This window comes from Kogia breviceps, chromosome 13 (assembly GCF_026419965.1).
Source record: "Kogia breviceps isolate mKogBre1 chromosome 13, mKogBre1 haplotype 1, whole genome shotgun sequence".
Taxonomy (NCBI): domain Eukaryota; kingdom Metazoa; phylum Chordata; class Mammalia; order Artiodactyla; family Physeteridae; genus Kogia; species Kogia breviceps.
The window spans coordinates 60,742,405-60,768,947 of NC_081322.1; the positions used below are offsets into that span (position 1 = coordinate 60,742,405).

The following is a 26,543-nucleotide window of genomic DNA, read 5'->3' on the forward strand; positions in this document are numbered from 1 at the left end:
AGTTATCTATTTTATATATAGTAGTGTGTATATGTCAATCCCAGTCTCCCAATTTATCCCTCCCCACCCCTTTCCCACTTGGTAACAATAAGTTTGTTTTCTAAATCTCTGACTCCATTTCTGTTTTGTAAGTAAGTTCATTTGTACCATTTTTTTAGATTCCACATATAAGTGATATCATATGATATTTGTCTTTCTGTCTGACTTCACTCAGTATGACAACCTCTAGGTCCATGCATGTTGCTGCAAATGGCACTATTTCATCCTTTTTTATGGCTGAATAATATTCCATTGTATAAATGTACTACATCTTCTTTATTCATTCCTCTGTCAGTGGACATTTAGGTTGCTTCTGTGTCCTGGCTATTGTACAGAAACACAAAAGACCACGAATAGCCAAAGCAATCTTGAGAAGGAAAAAAGGAGCTGGAGGAATCAGGCTCTCTGACTTCAGACTATATACTACAAAGCTACAGTAATCAAGACAGTATGGTACTGGCACAAAAACAGAAGTATAGATCAGTGGAACAGGATAGAAAGACCAGAGATAAACCCACACACATATGGTCACCTTATCTTTGATAAAGGAGGCAAAAAATACAATGGAGAAAAGACAGTCTCTTCAATAAGTGGTGCTGGGAAAACTGGACAGCTACATGTAAAAGAATGAAATTAGAATACTCCCTAACATCATACACAAAAATAAACTCAAAATGGATTAGAGACCTAAATGTAAGACCAGACACTATGAAACTCCTAGAGGGAAAACATAGGAAGAACACTCTCTGACATAAATCACAGCAAGATCTTTTTCGATCCACCTCCTAGAGTAATGAAAATAGAAACAAAAAGGGACCACGCCCATTTTTGCACACTGTGTACATGTAGGTTCATGGTGGTAGCCGCTTGAGGGAGCTGGTATACAGCAGCCAAGACTGTGTCTCAGCTTACTACCTTGACCTTGAGTGAGCCTGTTTTTCCAGAATAAAAAGCACCTTCTACTCTCCTAGCAGTACACAATAGCTCATAGAGCTAAGAAGGTATTGAAAATTAGGCATTTACATGTCATTTCTCCACACTTTACAGTGATGAAATTGCACTGGAAGCTTTTTGCATAGAAATGAATGTGATTTCATTCATTTTTTTGTGTGAAATGTGATTTTGTTAAGAAGTGTATTAGATTGAGAGATTGCTAAAAATTTAGCCTGCTGGGATTATAATAGTCCTTCCAAATCTTTTTTTTTTAATGAGAAAAATGTGCTTGTTGGGATTATAATAGTCCTTCCAAATCTTTTTTTTTAAATGAGAAAAATGTGCTTGTTTAGCATGATAAAAGATTCCAAGTGCATTTATCTCATAAAAGGAAAAATGAAAGGTTTTCAGGGTGTTCATTTGAACATTACTCTTTCTCTTATCATGACCATCATGTCCCCCAAAAGATGGAGAGTATATGCCCTGTGTTTCTGCTCCTTGTGGGGATTCTGTTCAGTTGCTGGTATCTTTGGGCCTTTTTCTAAGCTGTTCTGCTCTTGCACTTCTAACCACCACAGGCAGGTGGGCATCCCAGCAGCCTGCTGACCCTTCCCCTTAATGGCTGGACTAAGCTGTCTTCAGAGACATCAGCACACCTTAGCCACACATCATTGAGAACTAAGCAAAGACAAGCTTTCTCCCCAGCCAGAATGTCTGAGTCACAGCCGCCCCGCTACCTAGAGGGCCCTCAGAGCCTCTGTCGCATGCCCTTCCTCCGTGCAGGCCCCCAGGCACAAATCCTTATACTTCTTCTCCCCTCTCACCTCTCTTTTTATGCTTTCCATTGTCCCATATAGGGACAAATTGTTTTTCCTTCTACCCTCCTAGATTCTCCCCCAGGGACCCTGTAGACTTAGACTGACAACAGATTAACAAGGGAAAAGCAAAGAGTTGAGTTATGTGTCCAATACACATCACATGTGTATTGTGAAACCTCAATGAAGGGTAACTCATGGGGGTGGCTAGAATGTGGGCTCATATAGCACCTTAACAGAAGAATAATTAATTTGTAGAGAAATGACAAGACAAAGGAAAAGGGTTTTAAGCTTTCAGGGTGCGCAGACTGTGGGGAGCCTCTAGTGGAGTAAGGTTTGTGTGTATAGGTCCACCTTGGCCATACAAATTCCCCAGGAGAGGGGACTTTTGGCAGTCCTCATTTTTCACAAGTGTCTGCTTTTGGTCAGACAAGAGAAGGTCCGGGAAAGTTTCTTTTTGCATCTATTGATTCTCTTTGTCTCTAGCTCAAAATATGCCTTATGCCCAAGTGGCACGTTTTGGGGTGGCATAGTCCCTATTTTTACTTGATTTTCAATCAGACGCTTAAATAGATTTACTTTATGCTGGATATTATTCTAATCATCTTACAAATGTTAACCCTTTAAATCTTAACAACTATGTGAGACAGGGATGATTGTCATCACCCCCATTTTATAGTTGGGAAGCTGAGGCACAAAGAGGCTAAATAATTTGTTAGTAAGTGGTAGAGCCAGGACACAAATCCTGGTAGTCTGGCTCCATATTCCATGTTCTTTTTTTTTTTTTTTTTTTAACATCTTTGTTGGAGTATAATTGCTTTACAGTGGTGTGCTAGTTTCTGCTGTATAAAAAAGTGAATCAGCTATACATATACATATATCCCCATATCTCCTCCCTCTTGTGTCTCCCTCCCACCCTCCCTATCCCACCCCTCTAGGTGGACACAAAGCACCGAGCTGATCTCCCTGTGCTATGAGACTGCTTCCCACTAGCTATCTGTTTTACATTTGATAGTGTATATATGTCCACGCCACTCTCTCACTTTGTCCCAGCTTCCCCTTCCCCGTTTGTGTTCTCAAGTCCCTTCTCCACGTCTGTGTCTTTATTCCTGCCCTGCCACTAGGTTCATCAGTGCCGTTTTTAAATTTTTATTTATTTTTTTAATTTTTATTTTATTTTATTTTTTTGCGGTACGCGGGCCTCTCACTGTTGTGGCCTCTCCCGTTGAGGAGCACAGGCTCCGGACGCGCAGGCTCAGCGGCCATGGCTCACGGGCCCAGCTGCTCCGCGGCATGTGGCATCTTCCCGGACCGGGGCACGAACCCGTGTCCCCTGCATCGGCAGGCGGACTCTCAACCACTGCACCACCAGGGAAGCCCCCCATTTCTTTATTAATGAAGGTTATTTCCAGTTTGTGATAATTCAAACAATGCAAAGTATCTTCTATATAGAATCTTATGTATTGGTACTTTTATTTATTTTTGTGTATTTTCCTAATATTGGAATTACTGGTTCAAAATGCTTGTGCAGCTTAAATTTCAATAGTTCACTGCTCAGATTATTTTCAGTTGTTGTGGTGGTATAGTTCTCATTCCCTAACAGCCATTAGTTCTTCAAGTATCTTCTCGATCTCTTTCTCTCTTGCCTCTTTTTCAGGGACTCCACTTACACATATATTTGGCAACCTAAGTTACCTCACAGCTTACTGATGTTCTGTTCCTTTTTTTTTTTTCTTATTTCTTTTTCTTCTCTGTTTTTTTTGGGGGATGGTTTTTATTGTTATGTCTTCAAGTTCACTGATTTTTTGTTCTGCAGTGTCTAATCTGTTCTTAATTCCATCTAATTTATTTTTCTCAGACCTTGCAGTTTTAATCTCTATAAATTTAATTTGGGTCTTTTTTTTAATAGTTTGCATGTCTGAACTTAACTTTCTGAACAGAAAGAATATAGTTATAATAACTACTTTGAAGCCCTTATCTGCTAATTCTAACATCTGTGTTAGTTCTGGGTCACTTTTGATGAATTAAGTTATCTTCTCATTGTGGCTCATATTTTCCTGTTTGTTTATATGCCTGGTCATTTTTGATTAGATATCAGGCATTATAAATTTTACCTTGTTGGGTGTTGGATAATTTGTTTTACTATAATTATTCTTAGGCTTGGTTCTGGGACATAATTAAATTACTTGGAAACAGGTTTTTCTTTTGGCATCTTGCTTCTAAGATTTGTTAGGTGGGACTAGAGCAGTACTAGGCCAGAGCTAATTTTTCCTGTCCACTGAGGCAAGACCCTTAGATTACTCTGCCCAGTGTCCCATGAATCTTGAGATTTTCCAGTCTGGCTGATGGGAACAGACAGAATTCCTAACCCTGGGTGACAGCTGGGCATGTTCTCCCTAATCCTTTGGAGTGTGTTTTCCAGCCTCTGGTAGTTTGCTTACACACATGTGCTGGTCAGTGGCTTAGCTGAATCCACTAGGGGGACCCTTTGCAGATCTCTGCAGTTTTCTCTCTGCAGGACTCACTTCTCTGGCACTCTGTCCCATGAGCTCCAGATGCCTTGGTCTTTCTACTCTCTGCTCTTTTTTCTGAACCTAGTGTGATGACTGGGCTGCATCTGTGTTTCTCTCCCTTGAGCAGAGACCTAGACACCCAGGGATGTAAGCTGGACAATTGTAGGGCTTACCTTGTCTGTTTCTCATCTCTGAGGGATCACTGACCTTCATTGCCTGGGGTACGGTGTCTTGCAAACCATTGTTTCGTATACTTTGTCCTTTTTTTTGGTTGTTTTAGATGGGAGGGTAAATCTGATTCCTCTTATTCTATCTTGGTTAGAAGCAGAAGTTTTAGATATGAGGGTTTACAGATAAGCTAGTCCTTTTTTATACATATGGACACCACTGGGATATTGTGTGAAATCTGCATCATATCAGCCAAGAGTTATTTTATTTATTAAATGTTTCCTTGTCAAATTGTGGCTTTTGTGTGCTTTACTGAAAGTTTGACATCACTGCAGATTTAACTGTTATAATGTGTTTGTTATCATACATATTGTGTTTTTTTCCTCTCAAAAGAAATCTCAAACCAGTTTATAATCTTCCGTGTAAGATCATTTATCTTTTGAAATGCCATTTTTATGATTAAAGACTGCCATGTGTTATAGTAGCATTTTAAAAAAAATTTAATTTTATTGGAGAATAGTTGATTTACAATGTTGTGGTAATTTCAGGTATACAGCAAAATGATTCAGTTATACATATACATATATCCACTCTTTTTTAGATTCTTGTCTCATATGGTTATCATACGGTAACATTTTTGTGCTGCTTTTTGTTTTCTTCAGATGCTGCAAAAAGGACATTTCAAGAGAAAGGTATCTTGGCAGGAGAAAGCAGAACCTTTAAGCCTCATTTGACCTTCATGAAATTGTCCAACGCACCATGGCTCCGGAAGAAGGTCAGTGGACATTTTTCCTATAAGCCCTGTTTTGCCAGCCACACCAGCCCTGAGCATGGTTGGGGCATGAGGGGCATTTGTAGTGCTTTTCGGCACCCCTGCCACTAGTTGCTCCTGGAATTCCAAGTCAGTCTGGTTCCAATTCCCAAGGATGCTGAGTTGGCTCAGGAGCCTCCATGGAGGCCATGGCAGCTGTCCCCTCCTTTGCCACCGTGGCTGTTAGCCTCACACTCTGACCATCACTTACTGTTGCTTCACCTGTTGCCACATCTGCTTCATCCCTTGGAAAGCCTTGGGGGTGGTGCCAGAGTTGTATTTCGTTGCGTTCTTTGCTTCTGGTTGTTTGCAGCCTGCTGTGCTCCGAGCTTTCTCCACTGGCCTGCATACACTGGTGCTGCTTCCTGAGTCTGGGTTCTTCAGGGTGGGACAAGCTCCGCCCCACCCCCCTTTTACGTAGCTCTTTCAAGGTTTCCAAAGAGCCACCTTGCTCTTTCAGCAGTTGTCTCCATTGAGGGTGTGGAACAGGTGTTCCAGGGACTGGGTAAGAGGGTAACAGAAGGGCTCCCCACTCCCCAGCTCAGTACTTAAAAGTACTTCTCCCTGAGAATGGTCAGCAGTGCCGCAGCCAGGGGACATGTCTTTTGACTTCCCCTATCTCAGGGTGACTTTCTGCCTTCCTAGGCCACTCCCTCCTCTCTCAGAGGTTGGAGTGACTTTGGACTTTTCTCTGGAATCACGAGCAGTTCACTTGGAATCCTAAGGGCACCCTTCCTTTTTTTTTTCCTCATTTCAGCCTAGGGAGGTTCTCTTGCAAATTAAGACATCTGCTGACCTGCTCTGATGTACCAGAGTTTTGGAGACGGGCATGCAGATTAGTATTCGTTCCTGCTCTCCATGACCCTTTGCTGCAGTTAAGACTGATTTGCAGCTCTATAAATGAAGGTCATGTTTATTAGTAAGTAGATCTTTTTTTAAAATTCAACAGTTTGTATTTAATGTCTCTGAGCTCAGAAAGTCTTTTTGGTCCTGTAAAAACATGTGTTTGGGTGGTTGACCATCCTGTGGTTATGAGTTTTCTACAAACTATTGTAAAAAATCCTCCTCCCCCCAATATCTTGCATATTTTTTTAATAGCTATGCCCAAATTAAATAATAACTATATTAGGTGCCATTCCAGAATATTTAGGTAAAATCATTTGTGTAAATCATAGATTTGGGAATTAGGAATGATAACAACTGACAAAACCTGTAGACTGACAGTTTACTTTTTTTACTCATTATCTTTCTTGTTTTGCTTTCCAATGGATTGTCCTCTTCCCAGTGGTATCACACTTAATCACAGAATGACAAATCAGTGGTGAAGGTAATACCCACATTTCAAAATGTTTCTGTTTTTATAATATTAACTTTGAAATGAGAGCACCCAAGGACATTTATCAAAGGGATGTTTAAATTAACTCTAGGATTTGTATTTCAGCATTTCAGACTGCATGCATTTTAAATGATTTCTTGGCAGTTGATGTCACAGAGTCTGCTCCTTTACTTTATAGAAAAGGGATCTGAGACTTAGAAGTTAAGTGACTGAAATGAGATCACATCGTCCTCATTGCAGAGCCCCGTCCAGAATCCCTCTTTACCTCATTCTCATCTTCTTCCCTCCCACTTGCCAAGTCCTGTCCATCCAGTTTCATTTCTCTATGTGGGGAGCTCCTTGGTCCGAAGCCTACTAATTCAGCAACTATTTATCAAGTGCCTACTATGTGTCAGACACTGGGTGCTGGGCATAGAGTGATGATCAAAATAGAAACAGTCCCTGCTTGAAGACTGTATAAAATCTAAATCAGGTTGCGTTTTGTTTTCATTAGAATGTTAATCTTTGGAAAATAAACTAAGATCTTACTTTCAGAAAGCCAAATAAGAATGTTTGCCTTTAATTTGTGGGATCCGTCTGTTCCTATTTACTATTATGATGGTTAGTGTTTCTGAATGCTTAAGAAAATATGTCTTAAACTTTGGGGTTCATGAGTCACCTGGTGTACTTGTTGAAGCTGCAAATTTCCATTCTCTTAGTTCAGACCTGGAATTGGACTTAAGACCTTGGCTTTCATTCAGTAAATGTGACAGGGGTTCTGATCCAGATGGTCTGAAGAGTAGTATACTTTGAGATGTACAGGCTTAAAATGGCCAGTATTTTCTCTTTTTGGTTTGTTTTTCATATTTTTTGGAGTATAATTGCTTTACAATGTTGTGTTAGTTTCTGCTGTACAACAAAGTGAATCAGCTATATGTATACGTATATCCCCATATCCCCTCCCTCTTTAGCCTCCCTCCCACCCTCCCTATCCCACCCCTCTAGGTGGTCACAAAGCACCGAGCTGATCTCCCTATGCTATGCAGAGCCAGTATTTTCTTTATGCAGCAAGTCAGTGGGTCCACTGCAAAAGTTAAAACCAATATGAAAAGGTGGCATACACATCAGTAGATTTCTATTATGCTTTGTGGTTTGGAATGTAGATTATTTTAAAATATGTGACTCTTTAGTTTCTTAACTTTTTTTTTACATTTCCAGCTGTCTATTTTCCTCTCTCAGCACTAATTCTCTTCTGGGTTTTCATTCTGGGTCCACTAATTTACAAGGGTGAGACAGACCATTGATAAAGTCAATAGTGGAATGTATTACCAGCATTCAGTTTACTTAAGATTGATAATGAAATAAAAGGGGGAGGGGAGAGAGAGGGGTATGGAATACTTTTTTTCACTCATATTAGGAAGTTTGTCTCATTTCAAGTACTTGTTATTTTAAAAGTTATTTTAATTACAGAAGTGCTAGATGAATATATGCTCACTGTAAAAAAATCCAAATATTGATACATACAAACCTACAGAGTGAAAGATACATTTTTTTCCCTCATCACCAATCTCCCACTCCCTTCCTCCCAATATAATTTTTTTCTCTTAGGTACCACTACTAGTATATCCTCCTGACCTTTTCCTATACACTACCAACATATATAGAAACTCTCCTTCAAATTTCTCAATATGGAACTTCCTCTGCTACAGCATAGTATTCTGGTTCCCAAGCTAGAGAACTAAGTTCTCTGAGATTCTGGGAAACATAAGACTTTTTTGGATAATTATATATTTTTCTAACACCAGGAGGCATTTAGGCAATGTGTTAATTTTACATCTTCTTAGTTTCATAAAATTTTAGTGGGATATATCACGTAAGAGAGTATTAAAAGTAGTTTATTTCTTTTTTGGGCTGTGCCATGTGGCTTATGGGATCTTAGTTCCTTGACCAGGGATTCAACCCACGCCCTCAGCTGTGAAGGCATGGAGTCCTAACCACTGGACCACCAGGGAATTCCCTTGAAAGTAGTTTTGTGTATTGTAAAGCTCTTTTGATTATCACCGTGTTTTCAAAGTTGTAGTTTTTTAAATCAAATGAATGAAGCCTCAGAAAATCTTATTAAATTGCTTTGTCTCTGAAAGAGTAGCTAAAATTTATTTATTTGTATAATTTCTTTAAAGTGTATTTGTTTCACGTGGTTAGACTACTACTTGTTTAGGTCAGTGCTTTTTTTTACAGTGCCTTCTTTTGGATTTTATTTTTCACATTGAGTGACGTTGTATTTCTGTGATTTGAACATTGCAGAAACTGGTTAGTTAGAAGTGTGTGCTAACACTTGGTGGCAGAAGAAGACCAGTTTCAAATCAAACATGCATCTTAATGCAGATCCAGATTCCTCAAGAAATAAATGCAGTCTGTTCATGGATAGATCATTTGTTTTTAAGCATGAATTCTTTTCTGGGCTTCTTAGATATCTTTCCTGAGTTATGACTCTTTCAAATTACTAATGTAGCACTTAAAATCAAAGCTGTAGGTTATTAATTGGCACTTCCTTATAGAAGCTTTTCACAGAGTCAGTGAGAGAACTTTAGAATGAAATAAATGATCTTTGAAATTGTTCGCTCCCATTGTCACTTAGACTGGTTTGTTTTGAGTGCAGAATTCGATGTGCGCATAGCAAGGGCAGAGGGGTGGTTATTGGGCCATATGATGATGAGGTTAGGAGAATTAGGGATGAAGATATATGGCAGGTATCAGTGGGAGTGGAAATGGGTAGTGGAAAAGAAGAGTGTGTTTGAAAATTCTGTTCTGACGGTACAAGTAAAAGGAAAACTCAGTCCCTGAGTTATTTGGTGATTGGATATACAGGACCAAGATTGTAATTAAAAATTGGCCAAATTCCAACTTTCTTCTACATCCTCCCCCAACGAGGACTCTCTGCTGTCATCTTTCCTTAGCTACAACCAATTATTATTTATTCATTTATCTATCAGGTAGCACGTTTTCTCGGGATTTTGATAACTGGCCTGGTGCAATTTGGCTGCCATGCTTGTTCCTGGGTCTGCGTGATAATGGGCCTTTATAAACCATTTGAAAAACTCAGGAGTACTGACTATTCCTTCTCAAAGGAGTCTCTGTAATACATTGGAAGGAGCTTGAGTTTTCTTGTTTTATCTCTGTTGGTTAGCCCTGGACAAAATCTCATTACCTTTCTTGACCTCTGTACTCATAGTGAAAGGAGGAGCTTGGTCTTAATGGCTCTTGATTCCTGGGCTCTTCTGACATGTCTTATGAGGTAAGCATTACGACCAAATAGGCTAATTTGGCTTGACGTGGAGAATTTTTTTTTAGATTGTAGATTAGCTTTCTTGTATGCATGGAAGGAAAATGAGAAACAGGGGAAAAGTCTTTAAGTACTGGTAGGAGTATGGTGGCAATCTTGCTCTCTCTCCTCCTGGAAAACCTACAGAACAGTAAAGACAATTGGGAACATATCACAGACTACATTTTTAGTGAAACTGGGAGATAGAGAAATCTATAAATGCCAAATCATGTGCAGGTGTGGCCAGGAAGCAGCTGGGACCGGCAGGACTTGGTGTGAGAAGCTGCTTCTGGGTGGGAAAGGCTGTGCAGGGAGGAGCAGGCCTATCGGTGAGAGAGCTCAGAAACCACCCACAGATTTCTCACTCCCAGTGGGTGAGTGCTCCGCTGTAAGGAGGCACGGAAAATGTCAAAAGGGGACCAGAGGGCTTGAGTCTTGGCAGGTACCACCTTCAGAAAGGGAGGGGAGTGTCTTCAGGGCGGGTATTAGAGAGGCTGAGCAGGTCACTTTCACAGGAACCCTTATTGTGAAGAATTCCTCTTCTGTAGCAGAAAGAGGCCCTGCCAGACTGCACTGCCACTGTCTTCTCTCCTTCCCTGAAAGGAGGCACTCTGGGTGCCCTTAGTATCAGCGAACCTTTATTATTCCAGACAAAAGCTGGCCTTAGAAATATCCTTGGTACAAAATAAAGCGGATTGTTTCAGCAACCTATTCCCGAATCTCCCAACGCCAAATGACTTAATCACAATCTTTAGCTGTTTTTGAGCCTCTTTTCATACTATCAGGTGCACTTAGATTTAAGGCTATATAGTATGGAATTCTCTTTGGATTTTTCTTAGTTAAAACTCACACATTTTGTTTTAATGTGGTTTTGTTTTTTTTAAACTAAAAATTCAGTGAAATCTGCTGTGAGATGGAATTGTACTTTCTTCTGAGATTCTAGGTGCTATCAGTCAACTGTGTCATCTGTTGTGTGTCCGAGCACTGTCTCTAGCAACTGACTTCAGTTTTGTCTTGAATGCATTTTTCAACTTCATGCTGTTCTGTTGTCTGTTTCCATATATTGAAAAAAACTGAGTATGCTTATAATTGTTTAAAAATTGGAAATGATATCTACAAAGGTAGACGAAGTGTTCATTTGTAACCTTTCAGTAATTTATACATCTTTGAATAGTGAAAAACATAGAAAATAATAAGCAGAAAGTGAAATTAGTTTTAAGGAAGAATTCTGGGAATTGATTAATGTCAGAATACCAAAATGGCTCCTGGTTGACCCTTATTCTGCTAGAGATTTTGAAAAATTTGAAAACCCTAGAAGAAATGACACAGTCAACCTAATCATAAGTCTGTGCAAAGTGGAATGGAGATTTGAAGTAAGTATCTTCATTGACATTTCCTGAAAATGTTCTCTCAGAACATTTCTCAGGATTTTATGTGAGGTAACGATTCTGTGATCAAATGTGTGCTAGCAGTGATGGGTTAAATAAAGTTAATCTGGGTCATTATTTCAGGACTTCTTAGGGTCTCTGAAATGTGAATGTTTAGAGTGAATCTTAAGGGCTTACAGCAACAAAGGTTTAGTTTTTGCCTCTGGACACGGGTCATCTGTGGCTCCTGTCCATGTTGTCTTTATTCAGGGTTTTGGCCGAGCAGCTTCCATTTAGGACTTTGGCAGAAGGAAAAGAGGTGGTGATTCGCAAGCTGAAAGCTTCTGCTAAGAAGTGACACACGTCATTCCTATTCACATCTTATTGGCCAAAGTAGGTCATGTGGTCCCTTCTGAGTTCAGCAGAGCAGGAGGTATAACCGTGTGTAGAAAAGGACCCCCCAGAAGGGCAGTGAATATTTTGAACAGTTATACATTCTACTTCAGCATCGTTTTCCAGATGTAGTTGATCAGCGTGGCCTTTTTTCATCCATTGTGTTGTAGCACTGGTGTTCGGCAGCACGTGGTTTAGGAAATGCTGATCGTGCTAACTCAGGCTTAAATGTTACTTTTGCTTCAAACATACAGATTCTGTGGACGTGTTTGTTTATTTTCTAGCAGTTGTATCCACAGGCAAAATTCTGATTTAAGTGTAATTTAAGAAACAGTTTTAGAGCTGGCATTAAAAGATGCAATAATGAAGTATTCAGGGTAATTAGAATTGCATGGGTTTGCCTTAACCGTATTCAAATATAAATGTTCTCTCTGTCTCAACTATTACCATTAGTGATGGGAAAATTTTTTTCTCAACAAGTCTTTTTTTTAAAAAAAAAAAATTTATTTATTTATATTTATTTTTGGCTGTGTTGGGTCTTCGTTTCTGTGCAAGGGCTTTCTCCAGTTGCGGCGAGCGGGGACCACTCTTCATCACGGTGTGCGGGCCTCTCACTATCACGGCCTCTCTTGTTGTGGAGCACAGGCTCCTGGAGCACAGGCTCAGTAGTTGTGGCTCACGGGCTTAGTTGCTCCGCGGCATGTGGGATCTTCCCAGACCAGGGCTCGAACCCGTGTCCCCTGCATTGGCAGGCAGATTCTTAGCCACTGCGCCACCAGGGAAGCCCCTCAACAAGTCATTTTTAGACATTTTGAGATCTCTCTAGATTTCATTTTTCTAGTCAAGGACAGAATGCAGCATAATGATCTTGTACGAAACTGGCAAGCCCCCTAGTGGGTTGATTATGGTTAAAGGCAAAATGGAACATATGATCAAGAAAATGTAAACTTTATTTCAAAATGGTTTTGCTGTAAAATTAGCTTGTTTAATAGGTAACAGCTAATTTCCAACCCACGTGAATAGTCACATAGAAGGAAACCAGTTAAAATTATTTGAATGGCAATGAGGTTTTCTCTACCACTGCAAAGAGTGCCCAAGCTCACTGGCCAGTCACCTCTTGTTAACTATAATTAACTGCAAAATAAAAGAAGGTAAAGCTGTATTTTTCTTGCAAGCCCCATTTAGATTTGAGGGTAAGGTAAGGTTGCAGTCCAAAACTATAACTAGTTTACGTTGGAATTATATTTCCATTCCTAAGTATGAGCTGATTTATTTTGACCATTCATTCGAATCTTATTCTCCCAAGGAGAGGTACCTTAAAAATAGAATAATTTTAAATTGCTCAGTTCTTCTAATTGATTACTCCTGTAAATTAAAGAAAAAAAATGTTATTGGTCTCTTTGCCAGGGAAAAACTTCACATTAACTGTAGTTAAGACCCAACAAATCTAGCTCATATTGCCTGAGGGATTAGCCACCCTTAACTAGAGGTATTCCAGCTTGGTTCCTGCAGTAAGTGTTCTTTCTGTATAACCTACCTGATAGCAGCATTTTTAATTGTTAGTAAACGTTGTGATACCATTTTGGAGACCCATCTTTAAGGCCTTCTAAGTACAACTGTGTCTTTACACTGCCCTCAAGCTGATGGCCAGAGTATGAAAGTACTTTTCTCCCTTCCTTGGCTGCGGCCTTGCCCACAGCTGAATTTGACTACAACAATTTGTTACATAACATTATTCAGACCAGAACATTTCTTTCAGAGTGATTTCACATTTGTCTTCAGCACTACTGTGGGATCTTTTTCTTTTTTTCCTAATTAATTGATTTATTTATTTTTGGCCATGTTGGGTCTTCGTTGCTGTGCGTGGGCTTTCTCTAGTTGCGGTGAGCGGGGGCTGCTCTTAGTTGTGGTGCTCGGGCTTCTAATTGTGGTGGCTTCTCTTGTTGCAGAGCACAGGCTCTAGGTGCACGGGCTTCAGTAGTTATGGCACGCAGGCTCAGTAGTTGTGGCTCGCAGGCTCTAGAGCGCAGGCTCAGCAGTTGTGGCGCACAGGCCTAGTCGCTCTGTGGCGTGCGGGATCTTCCCGGACCGGGGCTCGAACCCATGTCCCCTGCATTGGCAGGCAGATTCCCAACCACTGTACCACCAGGGAAGCCCACTACTGTGGGATCTTAATCAGCCATTACCTGGGAGAATGTTCTGTGACTTTCTCTAGTGGCCCTGCACCTTTAGCAGCGTCCTCTTCCTATTCATACCCATTCTGTTTTTCATGACTTGGTCCCTTTGGATTCCATCTTGCCCCTCACCCTCCCTGACCTATCCCGATAATCAGAGAATGGTAAACAGAGGACTTTGTGCTCTTGAACTTCCAGTGCAAATATTTCTGGAACTTACTTCAAAGGAATCAAGTGGGGGCAGTGATCACCTGGGAATTAGCTGAATTGATAGGGAAATCATGTCAAACATACCTCCCAACAGATTTGTAACTTTCTATCACACATATCCCTACTGGCATGTGCCTGAATTGTACAAAGTAGGGATGAGGTAGATGTGCAGGGGATGGTGTCAGGTTTTGCTGGTCCAGCTTTCCTGGGTGATGCATGTACTGGGTAGAGCAGAAGAGCAAATGGAATATGCCAGTGTATACCATCTTTGGCATACTATCATCCTAAGATTCCTTGCTTCTTGTTAACTCTTCTATTTTTATTTTTATTTATTTTTTTGCCTACTAAACCTGCTGCTAACTTTATTAGTCTGGAAGTGCTTCTGAAATTTTGAAGAGATTCTTAATTTTTAAAATCTCTAAAAATTACTGGCTGGTGTGTTATCTTTTTTTTTTTTTTTTTTTTTTACTGTACATTTTGGGAAGCAGTATGTAATTGAATATTCATATATTATGCTGACTATGAGTCCGGTAGAAAAACTATGTAATCCTTTTAATTTTGTATTTCAAGAGGACACCAAAGGGTGATTTCACAATTAAATGCTAGATTAAGTTTGAAATGTGGTCAAAAGAAAGATTCCAATTGCATGTTATATATAAAGTTATTTTTCATAGCAATCTGTGTCACACTGAAAAAGAAAATCTATGATTACATTTCTGGCTCTACCTGGAGAGAAATATTCTTTTTTTTTTTTTTTTTTTTTTTTTTTTTTTGCGGTACGCGGGCCTCTCACTGTTGTGGCCTCTCCCGTTGCGGAGCACAGGCTCTGGACGCGCAGGCTCAGCGGCCATGGCTCACGGGCTTAGTTGCTCCGCGGCATGTGGGATCTTCCCGGACCCGGGCACGAACCCATGTCTCCTGCATCGGCAGGCGGATTCTCAACCACTGCGCCACCAGGGAAGCCCAGAAATATTCATTTTGAAATTGGTTTAAGGGCTACATGTGATTCCCAGGATATATGTTTAATGACTGTTCTATATCCAATCATTGTGGGTTTTTTTCCCCCCTACATCTCCTTTTATCTAATATGATATCCAGGGAACGTTTCCAACCAAGTAAGTGAAAAGGCTTGTATTGGTGAGCACCTTCCTTGCATGCACCACTTCCTACCCTGTAGCACACTCAGTGTGAGTCATTCTTTCTTTCCCATTCCTTAGCGTAGTTCTTGTTGGGATGCCTTCCTGTTAGGAAGGGGCTTTGTCCTAAGTGGTGTGCAGGGAATATGCCCAGGCAATTGAAAGAGGATGAGTTAGGGGAAGTAAGATGTTCTCTGAGAATGAAGGGAGGGAGGAAGGAAGAATGTTGATGGAGGGGAGTCAAGGAAATTGATTAATTCATAAGAAAGTGGGAATAGAAGAAAGTACTAGATGCATAGGAGCTGAATGAGGTACAAAAACGCTCTAGGTGTTTCTTGCTTAGCATTAAGTGCTGTACTTAGTGATGTCTATGGATGCATTTAAAATATTTTGTTAGTGTACAGTCCCTGCTACACTTTCTAGGTATTCAAGTCTCATTTAGGTTGAATCTGAGGCTATAGTTTGGTCTGAAATTCTGTCTGTGGATAATCCAACCAGTTTACATGAATGGTTCCATGCTTCTGACCTCTAGGCTGTAAAAGCAGAACGGATTCAACCACAGTATAAGTATGTTGCGGTATATAGGCCAATGTTATAGGCCGAGTTAAAATTGTTTGTTAGTATTTTTCTATGAACTTATTTCTGAATGGGCTTCTGCAGAACGCTTCACTGTCCTCTTTCATTGTTGAGATCCTCAGAATTTTTTGCATCAGTGGCTTGCTGGCATTACTTAATGTGGAGAGAACTATTGATTAGAAGGGAAAGCTGTTGCAATGAAGGAGGAAAACAGATTTAAGTTAGGTGTATAGCTCGTATTTGGGGAGAGATTTGGTGAGGTGGGGGATGTTTTATGTTTTATCTTTAGTTGATAGAAATAAATGGTTAAGTGGGTGAATTCAGGAGAACATGTCCTTATTTGCTCCAAAAAGCAAAATATTAAGAAAATCGATGTGATGGGGAGGAGCAGGCTGTAGTTTGTTTACACTTGAGTGACCACAGGCTACGCTGAGCCAAGAACTCAGCTGGAGTTTGATCAAGGGGAGTTGAGGGTCCAGCTGAGATTGGGCGATCAAGGAAGCATTCTTGGATGCCTGAGTTATGAGGCTCTTTGTTTCACTGGAATGAGAAAAGCCACACACAAATATCATAAACAGTTATATGGCCAGACAGCATCTGATTTCTTACGCTATACTTGGAGAAAGCTTGAGGAGGAATTGCGGTTTGCTAAGTAGACAAAGAATGAGCTTTTATGGGAACAGTCTGTGTTGTAAATAAAGGTATTGAAACATCCCTGTGCTTGCTGCATTGAGTCTGCGGCCTTGAGAACTTCCTGGTTGCCATCAACATGTTCTCTCCCAGTTAACATGTCGTTAGTCAGTATAAATGAGCTACATGTTTGTGGACCAAATTCATGTTTCTTCCTCTGTTCTTTCTGAGGCCATGGGAGGAAACTCCAGGTCCAGGAAACAATACAGCGTATTCTCTTGGTGCTTTTTGTGAAGTGGCTTCTGCTACCGGGAGTTGTCTTATCACCTGCCCTCTCTGACAGCTTTCCTTGTCCCTTGATAACCTCAAGAAGCATCCAGCTCTTCTCAGTGTTAGGACAGGGAGAAGGAGGTGTCAATAATAGATTAAAAATATAGCTCTAGCAGCTTTGTTTCTACTTATTATTTGCTGAAAGGTGCAATATTGTAAATGTTAGATATAGTGCTAGGGTAAAGAGTTTCTACTTTTTCTTTCTCTAATGCCTCAAGATTAAACAAAACAGTAGTGCTAAAAGCAAGTATATAAATAGAGGGATTAAGAGGATGACCTCTTTCAAAAGCCTTATGGGGCTTTTCAAAAGCCTCATAAAATGAGATGCATGGATGCTCCAGCATAAGATAAAATGAAGAATTGAGAAATACTGGATACTCAAATAAACAGTTGGTTTAAAAAACGCAGATAATCTCTGCCAGTATTTTAGTTGATTATTTGCATATTTGCAGTATAAGAAGTTCTTTTTATAGGCTGGATTATTTGGGTAATTTTTACTATGTGGAAGTAGCATCTATGAATTCTTTCTCATCTCCCTTTATGAAATTCATTTACTATAGACATATAATTATCACTTTATTAATACTAATGCACATATTAAATGCAGGTATTTTAGATGCTAGAGATTCTCAAACTAATTTTCACATTGGTTTTAGAAATATAGTATATATGATTATATCTTAAGAATGATTAAAATTCTTAGAATTTTAGTATTTTAAATAGTGAAAGAGCTTGAATATTCTCATTCTGTTCTTTTCAATTTATCTGTGTTCTCCACTTATCCTGAATCTGAATCCAAGCTCTACTTCTTACTAGCTGTGTGTCCTTCGGTAAGTGACCTGATTTCTCTGTGACTGTTTCCTTGTCTGGGGATAATAATGTTACTAATCTTATAGGGTTATTGCAATTATTAAACAAGTTAATAAGTTCTTAGAGCAGTGCTTGTACATAGTAAATACTATGTAAGTATTTTTCTATTATTGTTAAACTGATGGTAGGAAGCATCATCTTTTTCAGATTGGTACAAAACAATGAGCAAAGTACAACTGTTTTTTCTATTTTCCATAACTTGTTACTTTTTCATCTCTGAAGTTACTGACAGGCACGAGGGAGGGTGTCAGGGCCCCAGGCAGGTAGGAAATGGGCATTGCTGGACAGAGGGTCGAGGCAGAGTCCAGGCCCACAGGCTGGCTGAGAGCTGCAGGAGGAGACGGGAAGGCTTCAAGGCAGTTCTCACTTGGGGGTGCTGGGCACTGGCTCTCAAACCACCATGCTGTTCTAGAGAACATTAGCTGTGTGGTAAAGACTCCCCGTCTCTTTCCATCCCTGTCAAGAACAGGCTTGGGTGGAATTGAGCCTGAATAGGAAGTGTCTCCATTTTCCCCACTGAGAGGGGTGAGGGAGGACTGCAGCCAACAAGGAGGTCATCAAGTGTATCAGGAGAAAGATGGAAATAAAACACTACAAGTAAGAGTGAAAAATGTAGTTTTGCTGAGAGATGGAGTCATTAAGAATCGTAAAGTAAGATTTGCTTCAGGGAAGCCCCTTGTCAATATATAATCTTTTTATAACTTTGAATCATCAGTATGTAACTTTTCACTAGGATGACTGTTCATCATTTAAAAATAATTTTAGTTTTTTAACCAATATCGTTTCACTAAAGATATGTAACTTTTTTCCACTTACGAAAATGACTGTAAAAGATTATCATTCCTCTTTAATCAGCTGATGCCCAAAATGACAGGCCAACTTGGTTTGGCTCTTAATTTGCATCGTGAAGTTTGGTTTCATGCCATTATCACAGGAAACATACATTTCTTTCATAGCTCTTGGGTGACAGGAAGAAACTACTGGAAAACAGCAGAGCTCCGGGAATATCAAGTTTAACCTCAGAAGGACACAATTTTTTTGTTTGATATGCAGGCTGTTTATTTTTTCATCATGGAAGTTGTGATTATTATAATAAGATAACAAGTAACAATATGAAATTATCTTCTATTACAAAATAAGTTAACCTTCTTAACAAAATTGGCATTCCATTGTGTTTCTGATCTCAATAACTTTGTTGTAGAAACTAAAGATGAATAATAAGTATTTTATCTTTCAGAACCTTAACTGAATGATTTTCACACATTAATGTGAATTTTCATATTTTGTGGCTCTGTTTCCTTCCTATATTGAAAATAGAGTTGGATGCATAGTAATGTAAGACTGAGCCCTCTTTGGTGCCTATTAAATTATACACATCATTTAACTAAATATAAACGATATGGTGAGTGCTTCCCGAGTAAATAATTTCCATAACTTACCAGATGCAGGCATCAGACGATTCTAAAACTACACATCACACTCTCAATGGCATTTTTCCTGTATTGGCTCTTTGTGTGCCAAGTTGCAATCAAGAATGAAGTTCCTCAGGGTTTCATGGTCCATTGTATCAGAAGTTATCAAGTGGCTTTGAACAGCACTGATAATTCTCCCTAAACAGTACTTGAAACTAGGCCAAAGGGAAGTAAAACTTCAGTCATTTCTGATGATTAATTACGATAGTCTTGAAAAGTTTTTCTGTTTGATGTTTCTTGCCACTGATTTATTGTTTCAAAGTGTGATGTTCTGTCTTTAACTTCCTATTTTCTCCTTCAGTGTTATGATGCATAATTGATATGTCAGTTATATTGGGTACAATTATCAATATGAAGCCTTAAAAAAATATACCATTTCTGTTAGGTCCAAGGCAAATGTAATTTTCAAACATAGTACCAGACAATCACAAGGCATATTCAGAATTCCAGAAATGCAACACCCTTAGCATGGTTTTGTTGAAGATACCCTACATATTGTTGGAAATAATCCCAACTCTCTCAGCCTTTACAGGTCAAATTTTCCTGGCTTTAACCATTTTTCTGTGGTTTTTCTTTGTGCTTTCCTAACATATTATACCTCCATCTTTCTTTAAATGGCAAGGTACCTTGGAAAGGGTCTGGGCTGTGAAAAAGGGAAGCAAAGAAAAATTTGTTGTCCAAAACCTGAAAACCAGCCTTTTAAGCTTTAAAATAAAACCTTGCCAGGGTGATGTCTCTGGGACTTGTTTGACAACCCAGTGGATCCCTTCAGAAAATAGGAGGCTGCCTAGTCTTACTCTAAAGACATGCAATTTTGATGTACTTGTTTATTTTCTTTGCATGATAGTCCTTTATTATGAAGGAAGAACACCGCCTGCTGCAGCTGGGTGGTGAGACTAACTCACATTGATTTTACTAGAAGAGAAATATATTGCCATGGGACAAAAGAGCCTAAAAAAAATCCTGCAAAATATATTGTCAAACAAAAAATTCCCCAGAGAACAAAGATCATGCTGATAGTATATATCAGACAAAGCAGATTCTTATAGAATCTTAAAGATCTTCTAGATCTTTATTATTGAAGATGTTTTCTGATCAGGGCATGTAACTTCAGTGCCTTCTAAGGCCTCATGCCTCTTTGAACCACAGCTCTCTCTATAAATTATGAGTTAAAGAATTAATTCCATTTCACTCTTTGGTAAAAAAATAACTCCTTAAGATTCATGTTGGAAGTCATGTATGGAGAATTCTTGCAAAATAGTTGGTGCTTACTTTTTGCTAAAATTAAATTAATTAGCCTAACAGATTAGAGTAGCTCTTACGTTTCCCTTATTTCTTATTCTTTAAACAATGACATCTTACAAAACTGAAATGGAGATTATAGTGGCTAGACGGTGCTGGCAATGGTATCTTGAAAACTGAAGATCCTGATTTTTCTGCTGACTTATCACTGATCTTCTGTCTGGTCAAAGGGAATGACACCCTTACTCCATCCTACCCCCACCCAGTAAACACACACAAATGAAAAAGCATTTGAAAGAGAAATAAGAATGGTCAGTTTCCATTTACTTGGAACCTTTTCCCCCTGAAATCTTACCTATTATTTTCACTAATGGTAATTATATATATCAATATATTACAACATTTACCATATTTCACTGTTTTAAGCACTTCTATAAATTTACTCATTTAGTGCATGTAACACTTACAGGTAGGTAATATTGTTAATCTCATTTTACAGATGAGAAAACTAAGGTCACGTGGCTGAAAAGCAGCTGAGCCAGGACTTGAACTCATGCACTGACTGGCCCTCAGTATTGGGCTCCTCTGTCTCTCAAGGCATTCAACTCACCAAATCAAAAGAAATCCATTCAGTTTCATTCTTGTTGAACTCTGAATGAACAGCATTTGATATTGTCAACTATCCTCTTCTTGAAACTTTATCCTCCTTTGCATCTGTGACAATTATTTATCAAGCACTGCTCCATGTCAAGCACTGTTCTAGGCCCTGGGGATATTTCAGAGAATAATAGTCAGATGAAAATCCTTGTGTGGCGCTCACATTCTAATGGAGAGAGACAGCTACTGACAGACAATGAAAATAAACATAAATTACAGAGTATGTTAGAAGATGGTAAGTGCTATGGAAAAATATACATAAGTATGTATAAAGGGAGAAGGATAGAGGGGATCTGGGAGTACTCCCCCTGGGTGAGGGGAGTACAAATTAAATGGCATGGTTAAGTGAAGCCCTATTAAGAAAGTAATATTTGAGCAGGGAATTAAAGGAGATGGGGATGGGCATTGAGGGGGATATCTGGGGGAAGAGCATTCCAGGAAGAGGGAACAGGCAGCACAGGGGCTGTGAGGTGGATATGCCTGGCATGTTCACGGAAGAGCAAGGAGGTCAGGGAGGCTGGAGAGGGTCAAAGGGGAGAGTGGGGGGCATGAGGCCCAGGAAGTAGAGGGAGGGCGGAACAGGAGCCTGCAGGCTGCCCTGGCAATTTTGCTCCCCCTTTGAGAGAAAGGGAGACCTTTTGGAGAATTTTGACCAGAGGATGACCTGATCTGGATGTATGTTTTTATAAAATCACTCTGGCTTTAGAAGAGGCAACAGGAGGCTGTTGGGATAATCCAGGTGAAAGACAAAAGCAGAGGTGGCTCAGACAGAGGTAGCAGGGGAGTGGTGAGAATTGGGTGTGTTTTGAAGGTAGAGCCAACAGGATTTGATTGGAGGTAGCGTTGAGGGAAAGAGGAGAATCAAGGATGACCCCAAGGCTCCCAGTCTGATCAACTCGAACTGAGGTGGGAAAGAAAGTCTGTGAGTGAAGGGGTTAGGAAAGATGGGGCGCTCAGTTCGGACATAGAACAAAAACATGTACCAACAAAACGTTAAATATAATATTAAAAGTTAAGATCAACCTAAATGTTCAACAAGGAAGAATTGAATGGATAAATTAAATCTCCATACAATGGAGTATACTATGGAGATGTAAAAATATTATGCACATCAATATATTATTTATTGATATGACATACTAACTGAAAAAAAAGCTGGTTGTCAGTACTCATGGTATAACTCATGTTGTGCATAGGAAAAATAAAATACCTAGTAAAATTTTAGTAGTAGTAGTATTTTGGGGCGATTTAATATTTTTGTTTTTATATCTCTATTTAAAATTATTTTGTAACTTTTGTGAGTAAAAAGGGAGAGTATGTATTCTAATTGCACTTGAGTAAGATTTATATAAATATAATTTGATAATAATACATATGCGTAAAAAGGATACTTGAAGGATAGGCACCTCAGGGTTAATGTATTTTATATAAATAACAGGGTCATGAGTGATTTTTCTTTTCTTTTTTTCTAGATTATTTATATTTTCTAAGTTTTAACAAATAACAGGTATTTCCAGGGCAACGTAAAAATATATATAAATTTAAAGAAAAAGTTTGCGCATGGTCAGGCGGTAAACTTGCCCTGTAAAGTACTGTATCTTCATCTTATGGACTGTGTTTTTGGACTGTGAGATGGGTATAAGACCATGTATAGTAAAGAGAGGGGACGACATTCTTTCCCATATTTGGGGGAACTACCAAGTTACCAAGGGCATCCCACTGTAATTTTTCAACAACCAGCCCTATTCCTGCTGTGAAAGTACACTGAGAATCAGGAGGGGCAGGTAAAGAAAAACTTGGAAGATCCATTGACCGCTCTACTCTAATTCAAATAACCTTTGTCTTTCAGATGATTTTTATTTTACATAAGTTTAAAAATTGCATCCATTTATTAAAACATTTTACACACTGTAAAATGTTAAGATCCATATCACTTTAAAAAATTCACCCATTGCTCCATTGTTGTTGGAGATGATTACTTTTCCCATGGTATATCAAATTTCAACTTGATACACTTTATTATTTCTGAAGCTTAAAGTATATGAAGATTTGAATGCTTTCACGTTCAAACTCAACACTCTTTAATGATTTTTTTTTTTTTTTAAATACAACTCATTCTAGGCAGAGAGACTTTAAAAACAACTCTACAACAATTTTGTGGTATCCATTTTAAGATGCCAATAGGCAGTCAAAATGTGATATCAGGTTCTAAGAAAGTGGTATAGATGTGAACTGGTTGCCTAGGTGAAATGATTGATTGATGTGATTTTGTTTTGTTATTTAAAGGGAGTGAAAAAAATAGACCCCAAATTCTATGAAAAATTTATCAGTCACAGATTTGGAGAAGAAATGGTACATCGCATAGATCTTTGCTCCATGCTGAAGAAAAAGCAAAGTAATGGTTATTATCACTGTGAGTCTTCAATTGTGATTGGTGAGTGCCATTTAAAAATTACTTATTATCTTTGCTTTTGATTTCTTTAGCATCATTTTATTTTGGCAAATGTGTATGTTTTTCTCAACGACATATTTTCCTAAATATTATGTTTTGACAATAATACATTAAAAATTTTGTGGAACATAGTTAGTATTCATGTTTATCAATTCAGATTTTAGTACCTATAGTTTTTATACTTTTGTGCTTTAAACACAATCATCGTGAAGTCTTCAAATGTTGATTCATAATTCATTTCAGTTTAATTTTATTTCGTGAATATGAAGAAAGCATTTTCTCCAGTGAAGGCCTATGTGACCACAGCATTCTGTACCAGGCATTTTTGTGTTCACTGCTTCTAATTAGGAAGAGAATGTGCCAGGCCAGAAAGTTTCACTCTGGGAAGGGAAAGCATAGGTGGCCTGCAAAGACTGAAAACTTGTCCTTTAATTTCTTCCCTAAGAAAAACATGTTTTAAGGGGAAACAAAGATTCACACATAAATGCTCTGTCATCATATCAGGGAGATGGCATGTGATGAGACAGGTTCATACACAATTATGTTTCCGAGTGCAAAGTGTGTACACCAAATGAAGAATCTGAAAAACCAGAACAGGGGTATTTCTCATTGTTTGCAATGTGAATGTCTTTTAAAGGAGCCTGATCTGTTGTGATTAAAATATACAATTTCAAACTGGGCAGTCTTCTTATAAAATTGTGAACTTCAAGACAACCTGATTTGTATACTTTTGAAGTAACATGAAAATACTCAGAGAAGATAAATACCAGTATCTAAATATTTCAAGGTCTTCAACCAAGGTAATTTCTCTCCACGTCAGAAGAAAACCTATGGAGATATACATCCTGAAAGAATCTTTATACTGAAGTTTAAAGTATTAAAAAAATGTTCAAGAGGCACAATTTTGTTTCTAAATTCTCACTAGAGATCTTCAGAGAAGTCACACTGAAGTTTAAAGTATTTAAAAAATGTTCAAGAGACACAATTTTGTTTCTAAATTCTCACTAGAGATCTTCAGAGAAGTCATGATTTTACCTTCCAAAGATCTTAGCTATCTTAAACAGAACATAATTAATATGTCATTTGAATTTTATGTTCTGAAACATTTCAAGTGTGCTATAAGGAAGATTTTTGTGTTTTCAGAATCTCTGTAAGAGAGCTGCCTTCCATCAGAGTTTTGATGAAGACCAAACATTGCTGTTTAGGTTCATTGTAAAAGGCAAATTTAAATGCTTCTTGCATAATACAGATTTTGGCTAGCTTTCCATATCTTCTCTGTAATTACTTTAGACCAACCTTGAAGGAGAACTCAGTGCTTCATTGCCTTTCCCACTCCCATTTTTTTAAAAAAGAGCAGTATGTAGATTTTACTGAAGGTATTGTGGGGCTGCATTATATAGCTCACAGCATGGATCTCCTATATTGCCATTAGACAGCTCTGTTCAGGTCAGCCCAGATTACTGTGTTCCACTCACTGAGTTTTCTTTTATTGCTCTTTACCAGCTTGGTTTCTAAAATTCCCCTTATTATAGGCAATTTCTCTAGATTTTTCTCTCAGGTTTCTTTATCTCTCACCCTTTTCTAATTCAGAGCAATTTAGCTTCTTTCAGACTTCACCGATCTTATATCCCCATATCAATCCTTTAACATTATTTAAAAAATGGTTTTTGCCTATTTACACATAATCTATATTCTCTGGCCTTTATGAACATTAAAGTAATATCTGCATCTAAAATGATAATAACTATTTAATAATTAGCCAGTTTTAATACACACTAGAGTCTTGTATTTGCTATGGATAATTACTGATTTTCTTGATCTTACCTGAGTTTTGCAACAGAGAATACTGGGCAGGATTCAGGACTCTTTCTTTGTAAGTTTCATTTCTTGTTCAGATTTTTTTTGTGTATTATCTTTTTAAAAAAAAATTTTTATTGGAGTATAGTTGATTTGCAATGTTGTGCTAGTTTCAGTTGTACAGCAAAGTGAATCAGTTATACATTACATATATCCACTCTTTTTTAGATTGTTTTCCCATGTAGGCCATTACAGAGTACTGAGTAGAGTTCCCTGTGCTATAGAGCAGGTTCTTATTAGTTATATATTTTATATATAGTAATGTGTATATGTCAATCCCAATCTCCCAATTTATCCCACCCCTCCCTTTCCCCCTGGTAACCATAAGTTTGTTTTCTATATCTGTAACTCTATTTCTGTTTGTAGATAAGTTCATTTGTACCCTTTTTTTTTAGATTCCACATATAAATGATATCATATGATATTTGCCTTTCTCTGTCTGACTTGCTTCACTAAGTATGACAAACTCTAGGTCTATCCATGTAGCTGCAGATGACATTATTTTGTCCTTTTTTATGGCTGAGTAATATTCCATTGTATATATGTACCACATCTTCTTTATCCATTCCTCTGTTGATGGACATTTAGGTTGCTTCCTTGTCCTGGCTATTGTAAATAGTGCTGCAGTGAACATTGGGGTGCATGTATCCTTTTGAATTATGGTTTTCTCCAGATATATGTCTAGGAGTGGGATTGCTGGATCATGTGGTAGCTCTATTTTTAGTTTTTTAAGGAACCTCCATACTGTTCTCCAAAGTGGCTGTACCAGTTTACATTCCCACCAGCAGTGCATGAGCGTTCCCTTTCTTCACACCCTCTCCAGCATTTACTATTTGTAGGTTTTTTGATGATGGCCATTGTGACCGGTGTGAGGTGATACCTCATTATAGTTTTGATTTGCATTTCTCTAATAATTAGTGATGTTGAGCATCTTTCCACATGCTTTTTAGCTATCTGTATGCCTTCTTTGGAGAAATGTCTATTTAGATCTTCCGCCCTCTTGTTCAGATTTAATTGGCTTCCATTGGTATGGCTTCTCTTTAATTTGATACTAACTCAAATTTAATGTCTGTTTCCTGAACTTTGAATCAGTATTGTGTTGTATGCATTAAAGAGTGAGACAGATTTCAGATCTTAAGATATTTTGTATTCAGAATTCTAGAGTAGAAGTTAGGCTTCAGGGACTCTGGGAACCTTCTGAAATTGTTTATAAAACTTTGTATGTAGCTACATATGTGGGTTTTTCTGGGGAGAGAATTTA

The 26,543-nt window shown here is 38.5% G+C and overlaps 1 protein-coding gene across 3 annotated transcripts in view; it reads left to right on the forward strand.

Annotated features, from left to right (window-relative positions):
- The window catches only part of AKAP7 (A-kinase anchoring protein 7), a 130,264-nt gene that overhangs the window by 45,421 nt on the left and 58,300 nt on the right, over positions 1 to 26,543 (forward strand). For all 3 annotated transcript variants that reach the window (XM_059083011.2, XM_067010801.1, XM_059083012.2), the window contains exons 6-7: positions 5,131 to 5,243; positions 23,260 to 23,407. In XM_059083011.2, coding sequence (XP_058938994.1) covers positions 5,131 to 5,243; positions 23,260 to 23,407 — 261 coding nt within the window. The remainder of the gene's footprint in view (positions 1 to 5,130; positions 5,244 to 23,259; positions 23,408 to 26,543) is intronic.